A 10,794-nucleotide genomic window follows, 5' to 3' on the forward strand; every position below is an offset into this window, starting at 1 on the left:
CAACGCCCGTTTCCTTAATTGCTAAATTGCTACCATCTGCAGTACAGTGCAGCAGACCATCTGCTTTCATTGTGTCTTTGATTAATTAAAACACATTGTTCTACTCCCACATTACATGGCACTCAGAAATCAGAAAAAATTACAGAGGCAGTTGAGTCGATGCCCGCAGCTCCTCAAAGATTAGCAACAAATCATCAACATCTTTGTCTTCACTATGCCATATTTTTCAATTGGGTTTCTTTATTTGTTCAGCTTGATCAATAATTGTCTTAGTTCCTCAGAGCTTCTGAATGTGCTTGTACCAACTATTCATCAGTGCTGAGAGACCAACACAAAAGATGATCAATAGTCACATTTTCAGCCTCTTTCACACTCAGCGATTAACTGGCATTTATTTTTGATCCTTCAGACGTCTACCTTTGAGTGGAAACTGTTCAGTTCTGTTCAAAGGGAAGTGTGGGAGGGATGTCTTTTCATATAAAGCTATGACAACTGAGAAGACTTGAGAGCCTTTGATGTGAAAATGCATTTTTCCATCAACACAGCAATGTGCCATACGTTCACACTTTTGGAAGGTAATCTCCAACATGTGATGTGTCTTTCAATATCTACACTAAATGAAAGTGAAAGTGTCTGCCTCAAAATAGAAACCTTTTCCAATTAAAAATGTCGGATGTACTGTCATGCATTTTATACTCTAGCTCAAAACCAGAGAAAAGACTACCATGTTATTGTTTTTTGAATTAGCGAAAAATGTATGTTGAAGTTTTGGATCACTTTAGGAAAAAAACAGCATCCCTAAGAAAGCAATTTGAGCAAAGAAGCAGTCTCCTTTCTTTTATATGCAGTTGTTTTACTGCAGTGAGACAAGGGGATCTCACCCTGAAACCTCCCTTTTATTAGTCAACATGTGACACTGGTCAAATTGAAACTTCACATGGCTGTTCACCCCTGCCAACAACGTAACTTTTGTCCGTGCTTTGGTTTTTACATTCACTTCTATCTATTGCCTATTATTCCAATTATTTAAATATGTTTTATCATGTCTTACCTTCTTAGGTGTGTAATTTGTAAAACTCTTTGAACTTCCACTATTTTGCAATGCACAGGGGCACTTGAGAAAAAATAACATCCTATTTCTATCTCTTGGTTGATATAACCTGTTGTGCTTCACTCATAGAGGCACCGTGTAACATGAGGACCTATAAATCCTAGCTATTTACTATCCTCATGTGGACAATAGTGTATACTGCAAGGCTGGGAATAGCATTGCCTTCCAGTATATGACTCTATGCAGAATAGTCATGAAAAAAAGGCTTAAAAGGACAACTTTACCAACATGTTTAATACATTGAACATCAATACTGTCATGGCAATGTTTGTCCATTGAATTACTGTCCTCAATGTGATAATATATAATGAATAAAGACAAGTTCCAGTCTGTATTTAAGCCAGTTAATAGCTTCTTATTTTTAGTTTAATTTTAATTAGGTTACCTGTGATTAATTTATGTAGCGCGTCCGGTAAGAAAGATTTCTTTGTGATAAATATGCTATTTATGACAATGAGAAACGTGCTTAGTGTTTTACAGAAATTATGGGTTTATTTTTTCTTCTCTTCTTTTGTCACTTCAACCTTTTCTTCTCCATCTTTTGCTTCCTCAGCTTTTTCCTTTTCCTTTTTTTCTCCTTGACCTTCTTGTTTTTCTTCCTTTATCTTCTCACCTTTTCCCTCTTCTTCCTTTTTCTCCCCCCGCCCTGGTCCCTCTTCCAATACTTCCTCCTCATCCTCTTCTTCCATTTCCTCTCCTGTCAGGCGCTCTATATCTGCAATGCGATCCCTCAAAGCGTTATCAGTATTCTTGTTTTTTCCGAGAATCTTCTTCAGTTTCAATTGCATCAGCTCCATTGTGCTGTACAATTTATTGACCTTCTCTTCTAGCTCCTTGGCCTCAGGCATGATGTTAGCTGGGTCCAAATCTATCAGACCATCTTTCATCAGAATCTCTCGCCCTTTGTCCTCTAGCATGCCTTTGGCATCGGGATACTCTAGCAGTGACTCCATCAGGTCATCCTTTGACAGGCAGAAGAGGTCTGAATATCCAATGCTGCGAATGTTGGCTGTTCGCCGGTTGCCTGCTTTGCTGCCTTTAATATTGAGAATACTGATCTCACCAAAGTAACTTCCACTTCCCAACACACAAAACTGTTTGATACCATCATCAGCAACAACTGCAAGTGTCCCTTCTTTGATTATGTACATCTCACGTCCAATATCACCCTTTTTGCAGATATAGTCTCCGGGACTGAACACCTGAGGCTGCAGCTTGAGTACCAGCTCGATCAGCAGGCCTGCCTCACAGTCTGCAAAAATACGAACTTTCTTGAGGGTATCCATGTGGACTTGGATGGCAATCTCAGCCTTCAGTTTGTCTGGAAGATACCTTAGCACCTCTCTTTCATCCTGTGCCTTACCGTTATTCCAAAGATAGTCAAACCACTTGATGACACGCAACTCAAGTTCACTGCTGACTTTTCGGGCCTTTGAACGAAAGAAACACATACATATTAAATATATATTTAAAGTTCAAATACAAAATGTGCTCATTTTATAAAGGTCCCTCTACCTGCATGTAGTGCTTAATGTTGTCAATCCGAGACTGAAACTGAGCTTGGGCATCATTCATATTGGAGATCATGGTGGCGATATTTCCCACAATGGTGGCAAAGACCAGGACCCCTACTAAAAAGTCCACCACATGGAATACAAATTCCGAGTCAAGGGCTGGTGGTGGAGTTTCTCCAATGGTAGTCAGAGTCAGTGTTGACCAGTAGAGACTGAATGAATATTTCCTTCCAAACTCCCCAAATTCAGGATTTTCAGGATCATCCAGAGCCGGGTAGACCCAGTCGTCAGCACCAAAACCAATGTACTTTGAGAAAGAGAAGTAGAAGCAAGCATTCCAGTGGATGATAATGAGGATGTAGATGATCAAGTTTCCGATGCGGAAGATGTTGGGGTAGTTGGTTTTTGTCTCTGCCCTTGTGAAAAACTCCAGCATTCGGCCGATTCTCAGCAGCTTGTTGATGCGGATCTCTGGGTAGTCAATGCCGAGGTATAAATAGAGGAAGTCAAAGGGAAACATGGAGATGACATCAAGACGAAACTGGAAGCTAGTGATATAGCGATCACGCAGCAGCTTCTTATCTTTAACCATAAGGCCTTGCTCAAGGTAACCTGCATTCAAAGAGATAAAGAGTTACAAGATAGCCTTGAATATTTAAAAGGTTTATCCTGCATCAGGGAACAAAACATTATTAGAAGAAGGTATTAAAAGGCAATTCAATTGAATAAGGTATTCCTTACGACTCAGTAATCTACGCACCAATGATTACCATTTATATTCAAATTATCATCCAACCTTTAGAAAGAAAATGTGGCAGAATTAATTATTATTACGGCATTTCATAGTAAAGGGAATTCTTATAGTCTTATGTTTTTTCATAATTTAGATCACATAATTAGTCAAATGAAGTGAAAATACTTGTACAGTCCTTTTGCCAAATAATATTCTTAAAATGTTTCTTTGTATAGCTGTAGGGGAAGGACAATTACACAAATCTGAAAAAAATACCCATTGATTTGTGTTTGTAACCCACACTGGAGAAGCATTGTACTTTGTTCAACTGATTCTTTTGAAAAACACTGTCGAGTAAAACTGTGGATATTTTTGTCCATCAGTTACATTAAAAGTAAAATAGGGAGTGAATTTTATGTGGATGTGGAAATGTGCATGTTCTTTGGTGACAGAGTTTGAACACAATGACAAGTTCTGGTTAAACTAATTTGTATTGTGAGCTTTTCACCTGTTCTTGTCCTGAGGAACATATCAGCCAGATAGATTAGATCTGAGGTGTAGTCCAGAATAACCCAGTAAATGATGTAGTCACGCTGCAGCTCCTCAAAGGAAGCCCTGTTTGCAGGAGAAGAATAATTGTTTTGTAAATGAATAATGTTGAGCAGCTTCACAAATAGGTTTTATTGTTTAACTGCAAAATGACTTGGCCAGTTACCAAGCAAATGTTTGTTATAATTAAATGTGCTCAAAAATAAAAACAAATTGCATAATTTCAATGGCCAGCTCCATTTGAAGATCATCACACCAATCTCAACACTTTGCCCAGTTAAAGACACCTTGCCTCCTTAACAAGCTACTGCTGAAACAGAAGCACAGTTTTTTGAATGTTGTGAAATACTATCGAATCAGGCATTCAACCCATTGACGCTCCATAGACACATAAACACAAAGCTCAAGGGATGTGTTGGATATACAGTATTTATATTCCTCATTGGAACTGAGTGTGCCATAACACACATTTACAGCCCAGTTTATTCTTAGCCTTGTTTTTGTCAGTTTTCTCAGTTGTTTTTTAACAATCAGATTTGGGCCTTCAGGTCAAATTATTTAGATTCCCCTGTAGCATAGAATATTGCAGTGTATTCTAATTGAATGAAATAACTAAAAGCTACAAGGAGATTTATTCTCTGCACAAAGTCAGCCCGCTGCTGAACTGTCATTGATCTGTGCTACATATGGACAAGGATATGAAAAGCACTTAATGGAGCTAAATGGAATCATTGGACCTTTTGAACTGCAGAGCAATGAAGGTTCAACAACAAGAAGTCACCTGACTATGATCATGGTCCAGTTGTACATGACTGGTAGTGTGATTACAAGCAGCCAGTTGTAATACAAATTCCCAGCAGGATTAAGGATAAATATTTCTTTGGGCCTATAAAAAAGAAAGAAAGAAAGGAAGTGTAAATGAACTATGAGAAAAATGTGCTTAATGGAAGTTGCTCTGAATTATGCTCTTACTTCTCTTTGTCTTTTTCCTTTTGTCTTTCCTTCTCCTTCTCCTTTTGTCTTTCCTTCTCCTTCTCCTTTTCCCTCTCTTCTTTTTCCTTTTCCTCTTTTTCTTCCATCTCCGTCTTCTCTTTCATGCTGCAACACACATCATTACATTGGAGAAAACTGTCAAATATTCAGTTAAAACTAAAGAGTTGCAACATAACCAAATTACTCTTTTTATCTTTTTCTTTTTTCCATGGAAAATGATTAATTAACACATTTAATGGGCTTGAAATTACTTTTCAGATACATCAAAGAGAAACTGTATTTCACAAGGGCTCCACTTATCTGTTCGTGACACTATAATCGTACTTACTCTTCATTGTTATTGCTGTTATTCATATTGAGCAGATATGATTCAGCTGGACTCCTGGAAGAAACACAGCATGTCACACATAAAGTTAATTAACTGTCTTTCTTCCTCATTTATGTATTGCAAGCTCTTTTTGTGAATATTTCAAACGTGTCCTTTGCTTACAAGTCATCATCGCTGGACTCTTCACTGTCTGTGGAGAGTTGTATTGCAGTGAGTGTGGGCACAGTGATGGGGGGAAGGCTAGAGGAAGTGGTCATGGCAGCAGATCTGCAGTTTACAGTGATCAAAATAAATTTTAATGGTCCATCCCAGAATAAAGATAGGCATACCTTAAGAACTGAAGCTTTGAGTCCAATATTAGAATATTCTATTAGAAAAAAATATTCAGAACACATATAGATGAAAAATGGTATGAAATGGCAAAAATGGTAGATAAAAAAACCAATGATACCAACATCTCAAATGTAAATAGGATGTGGTATTGTTATTCATGTATAGTAAAGTGACAACATTGGGCAAGCAAGACATTTAAGGAAGTCACCTTGATTTATGGACCAAATCATATGAAAATCTGCAGATGATTGCACTGATTTGATTCACTCTTAGATATAAAGGTTTGAAAATGTGACAGTAGCAGTACCAATGTGTTTTCAGCTGCAGCAGAAAAGTGTTTTCCTAAACAATAATGATATCATACAACTACACAACGCTCAGTCATTCAATGGTAATACAGAAAGAAATCCACAAACATTTTATGCAGTGTGTTATAATCCCATGAGTCCTTTATGTGTAATATTTTCCTTGGTATTAAGTACTGCTAAATGTTTTATGTGAGCAGTGTTAAAACAACCAGAAATCATTAAAGGAAAAGTGAATGTTTCCCTCATTGCATTTTTCAGCCCTAAACCACAGAAAAAATTGATTAGATGTCACCTAATGTGTTTATCATTTTAATCAACTTACCTTTTTGTTAATGCAATGAAACATCCATTTCCTTTATATCCTTTTGCAGTTTTTGAAAGACCTGGAAACTGGCCACTTAAGGCAGCAAGGCTTTTATTTTATTTACCATCAGATGCTGATTAAAATAATATCAATATGTAGCTGGACCAGTGACACCCATGAGCATTAAGTTTAACTAACTGTGTCATAGAGTCTCAGTGTCCCTAAACAGGATTTGTGGATTAGAGTCGGCTGAGAAGAGAGAGGCGAAGTCACTCTTCCTTATTTTTCCCTCCAGTGGGAGATAAGATTAAATGAAGTTTGGACAGCCCTCAGTTAACCTGTTGGTGATAAACACCAATAACCATTTTGTATCTAAAGACTCCTTCAAAGAGACAGGCAAACATTTTCCTGTCAATTTGTGGAAAGGATTTAGTCTGCTTGTGCACACAAGAAGTATTTAACAGCATGTACTTTAGGTATCAAACATTAAAATGAACCTTTGCAGATAAAGGGTCCTTGCAATTAATAATTATATTTTATGACATTAGATTGTTTATCGTGGTGCAACCAAGTGTACACAATATCTTACTATTGTAGCTGTTTGAGTCTTTGTGTACCAAACAGAATATACAATGGTGTTGTCAAGGGCTTTCACCTGCAAAGGTTCACAAAACGCATTTGGGAGGTTGTGAGATGATTAATTTGATATGAAAAGTGATTATAAACAAATCTGTATTCATTTTACAGCCTATCCTTCAATCTTGTATTTTTCTGTGAAAGTTTAGTGCGGAAAAATCATGGACTTCTGAAAGAGGACAAGGGACACTCCTTTGTGGAAAGGATTTAGCACACACACACAGCTCAGTCAGCACCCTTAGCTTTGATCCTATTAGATTGTGCCGGGTTTACAGACTTCAGATCAGGTCGATCAGGTTCCTTTTACATTGATAACAATCATGTGAGTGAAATTAAATCTGAACCTCTATCAGTGTTCAGTACTGCAGCCTTATAACAGGATCTCCTCCTCCCCTGCTGCAGACTATAGACATCCTGCGGTTCAGTGGCACTCCCTGTAGGCCGATGTAAATCATGGTTCGCAGCTACGCTATTAAATCAAAAAGTATTTCTGGAAGTTTTATTTTTTATTGAATAATCATCCAACTAATGGTTATGATTGCATTATGTTTTTGATGTGTGTGTTTGTGGTAATGGGGGGCAGTTGAGTGAAAAAACGGCAAAATAATGGATACCACCGAGCCACCACTTTTCTTTATGGAAATGTTGCCTTTATTTGATAACATAGTTGGTTTTATAGCAAACATTTAACACATGTCACTGTCGGTGTAAACAATAAAATTCAAGATTGCTGAGTTCTATTTAGCTGCTTCAGCTTCAGAGTGCTGGTGTTACCCATGCTGAACTACTGTCATAGCTTGTTTCAAATAGGACAAAACCAACATTAATGTCATTACTAACATGTGAGCTTTTCCTACTGTGACAAGTCAAAATGTCTGAAAATTCATAAAGGTACATCACACAGAGTTTATCAAAGATGTGTATTTTTTATCTTACACAAACACTCATGACTTATCTATCAAAAACTGAGTACAGAATCAAGCAAAACATATTTGAGTTTAAGACAGAAGGAAGAGTGTATAGAATGCTTTACCCTGAAAAAAGCACACTTTCTTCATTTCTATTCAATATGCCACAGCTTGTCATCCTTTAACGATGCTTTAACAACTCATCGCTGCTTCTAGCTATTGCTTTAACTGCTAACAGATGAGCACTTAAGCTGATTATAAGAAATATAACTACACTACAGCAGGATCTGCTTCTACTCCAGTTGTGTCAGTCTCAGTTGCCAGGGGGGCAGCACCGGCATCAGAAGCACCGGTATCAGCAGCACCGGCATCAGCAGCACCGGCATCAGCAGCAGCGGGGACAGCCGCATCGACAGCCACCTCTGGGGCTGCAGGGGCAACTTCAGCGGGAACCACATCAACAGGAGGCACATCAACAACAACAGCAGCATCCCCTGGGGCAGCTTCTAAAGGGACGTCAACCACGGCTGGCTCGACAGCTGCTGCAGCATCTGCTGCAGGCTCTTCGGGTGCTACTTCAACCACAGCTGGCTCAGCTTCGGCTGCCTCAACCTCTTCTGCCTCTTCCTCTTCATCAGAGTTCAAGGGGGCAGCACCAGCTGCTGCAGCTTTGGATGCAGCGCCTCCATCCTGTACCAAAGATAAAGAAAGAAATTGATGTATAATTGTCTAATTAAGGTTTTCACTGAGCACATTATGATTCTACAAAAAAAGTGAACACTGCAGTGGTTCAAATGACAGAAAATGTGTTGCAACTAAAGGGCAGAGCATATATCTGACAGCTTTAAGTTCAATGGACTTCAGTTTTAGAGTTTTTACTTTATGTATGCTGGTATTTACATTCTTGTTTCTCTAATTATGAGAATATCTGCTATTGAAAACATACAATTCAGTAAATAATCAACACACTTTAGGAAAACAAATAGTTGGTCTTTGTTCAGGCAGAGCTCCCAAATGAAATGCAGTGCTGGAGAAGCTTTGCGTTCTTAAAATAAAACTATAATAATGTTCTCTTGCTGCCTGTGAGCTGTTTTGACCATTTCCACATGTGGCACCCCTCCTCTCTTTTCCTCACCTCAGTGTTAATCCTATGTGGTTGTTTCTTTTTTTTAATGCAAGGCTAATTCTTGTTCACTTTTCTGTGCTTGTTTTGTTTGGCCCCTTCAGAAGGAGTACATGTAGTGTTATTCAGATATATCATTCGTAGTAAATTACTGTTAAGCAAACAATATTGTAGTTTATTTAGGTACGAAGATGTCTGCTCACCTCTGTCTCCTCCTCTGATGCGTCTGCAGCAGCAACAGGAGCAGGAGGTGCGACATCAGCGGGTGCGGCATCCACCTACATAAATAAAAGCACTTGTAACAAACAGCACTATGAAGGGTTTCAAATCAGATGCTGCCGTGCTATAAGAGCTTACCACTGCTGCCCCAGCTGGATCAGCCTAAACAAATGAATAATTCATGAATATGTAGCATATATAAACTCAGTAACATTGCCAGAGTTGGATTTATGTTCAAAGTTTTTGTTTAAATCTTAAACTAAAGTCATGTAAGAGTCTTAATAGATATACACTTACAGGAGCATCAGCAGCAGGCAGGAAGGGGTTTCCAACTACCCCCTGAAAAATACAGATAATGATTATAGATAATGATTTATGTAAAATCTTAATTGAAAAGGACTTGAATTAGATTTTTCTTTCTTTTCTTTTTTTTCTATAATACTATATTGAACCCCAAGTACCTGCTGCTGGTACATCCTGTACATCTCCATCCACCTCAAGGCCTCATTAGCATGTGCTGCAACCTGCTGAGAAAATACCAGACATCTCCAGACATGCACTGCTCTTAAGTCAATTATCCACTCTCGGTCAGACACTTATCCTCCTCTACATTTAATGACATGACTAAAACGTGGTAGGACATGCCATGGCAGACAAACATATAATCCTCACAGAAAAGGAACTCTACTTACTTTTTCCTCATTGCTTTCACTCTCCGCTACCTGCAAATCAAAGAAGAGGGAGAGGAAAGAGGAAGTAACTATGACAATTTTCTCTAAAGCAAAGCAGTGTTTAACATTTTAAAAAGGGATCTGTTGTCACAATAAATTACACATCTAAGTTATGTTTAGGAAATACTTACAGGAGCAGCCAAGGTACTGACCAGCAGGCACATCATGAACACCACCAGCTTCATCATGATTGTTTCTGAAGAATAAATCCTATCATGTTACATAGAACAATGATTTTATATTGCTTATTGAGACAAGATTTTTCTGAATTAAAAATAAAGTGAAGGTAATTGGCTTTAATACCTGTAAGATAACTGGAAATATGTTCCTAACACCATATCTAATTTGTTGTAATGAACAGTCTATCTCACCTTTTTTGTTGGTTCAGAGAGAATTGATAGATGTGTCTCCTCAGGTAAGGAAAGTACTACTTCATCTCTAACTTGGATCCCATTTATAGACTGGAACGTCCCGTGAGAGCCAATCATATCCAGTAAAACACACTTAGCTATATCTTTGAAGAAATCTCCTAACACTTTGAAAAAAAAGACGCATGTGGGGTTAAGGCCCCACTTTTAGTTAATTACATGCTGTGCAAGTATGCTTAACACACATGCCCCTACTCTTTATTGCCCTAAAACCAAACAAAAAAAGAAAGCTGACATAAGCATGAAATGATAATGACTGAGAGAAACCACTTGGTTTGAGTTGGAAATATTTCAACATAATTATAAAAATAATTAGGGAATTTACTCAAACAAATTAACTTTACCATTATAGTTTTAAATGTTACATTGAAAATATATAGTAAGATTAGCTTACTACATGTGTAATACCAGATTGAACAGTGTATTTTAAAACGTTTTTGCTTGCCACCTCTTTAATAAAAAGCAGGGTTTAGTTGTATCCCTTGTCCTTTTTCAGAAGTCCATGATTTTTCCCCAGTAAACTTTCAAAGAAAAATACAAGATTGAAGGATAGGCTGTAAAATGAATACAAATTTG

The 10,794-nt window shown here is 37.8% G+C and overlaps 2 protein-coding genes across 7 annotated transcripts; both read right to left on the reverse strand.

The window, feature by feature from the left end:
* Positions 1–1,077: 1,077 nt before the first annotated feature.
* cnga1a (cyclic nucleotide gated channel subunit alpha 1a) lies at positions 1,078–6,416 on the reverse strand. 3 transcript variants are annotated; one of them, XM_063884206.1, is made up of 8 exons: positions 6,192–6,343; positions 5,391–5,418; positions 5,229–5,282; positions 4,880–5,005; positions 4,689–4,793; positions 3,867–3,973; positions 2,627–3,237; positions 1,078–2,541 (listed from the first exon to the last, which is right to left on the reverse strand). In XM_063884206.1, exons 3-8 carry the CDS (start codon positions 5,252–5,254, stop codon positions 1,603–1,605), a joined length of 1,914 nt encoding a protein of 637 aa, XP_063740276.1. In that variant the 5' UTR covers positions 5,255–5,282; positions 5,391–5,418; positions 6,192–6,343; the 3' UTR covers positions 1,078–1,602. The 3 variants fall into 3 exon arrangements, with proteins under 3 accessions (XP_063740276.1, XP_063740274.1, XP_063740273.1); XM_063884203.1 differs by having other exon boundaries at positions 1,080–2,541; positions 5,391–5,495; positions 6,192–6,416; XM_063884204.1 differs by lacking the exon at positions 5,391–5,418 and having other exon boundaries at positions 6,192–6,393.
* A 1,027-nt stretch (positions 6,417–7,443) lies between these two features.
* enam (enamelin) lies at positions 7,444–10,310 on the reverse strand. 4 transcript variants are annotated; one of them, XM_063884429.1, is made up of 8 exons: positions 10,162–10,310; positions 9,922–9,986; positions 9,752–9,781; positions 9,521–9,583; positions 9,357–9,398; positions 9,198–9,221; positions 9,044–9,118; positions 7,444–8,407 (listed from the first exon to the last, which is right to left on the reverse strand). In XM_063884429.1, the coding sequence occupies exons 2-8, from the start codon at positions 9,976–9,978 to the stop codon at positions 7,988–7,990; spliced, it is 711 nt and encodes a 236-aa protein (XP_063740499.1). In that variant the 5' UTR covers positions 9,979–9,986; positions 10,162–10,310; the 3' UTR covers positions 7,444–7,987. The 4 variants fall into 4 exon arrangements, with proteins under 4 accessions (XP_063740499.1, XP_063740498.1, XP_063740500.1 ...); XM_063884428.1 differs by having other exon boundaries at positions 9,521–9,586; positions 9,922–9,988; positions 10,163–10,198; XM_063884430.1 differs by lacking the exons at positions 9,357–9,398; positions 9,521–9,583 and having other exon boundaries at positions 9,922–9,988; positions 10,163–10,198.
* Positions 10,311–10,794: the final 484 nt, after the last annotated feature.

Source organism: Eleginops maclovinus, chromosome 5 (genome assembly GCF_036324505.1).
Source record: "Eleginops maclovinus isolate JMC-PN-2008 ecotype Puerto Natales chromosome 5, JC_Emac_rtc_rv5, whole genome shotgun sequence".
In the NCBI taxonomy this organism is placed as follows: Eukaryota; Metazoa; Chordata; class Actinopteri; order Perciformes; family Eleginopidae; genus Eleginops; species Eleginops maclovinus.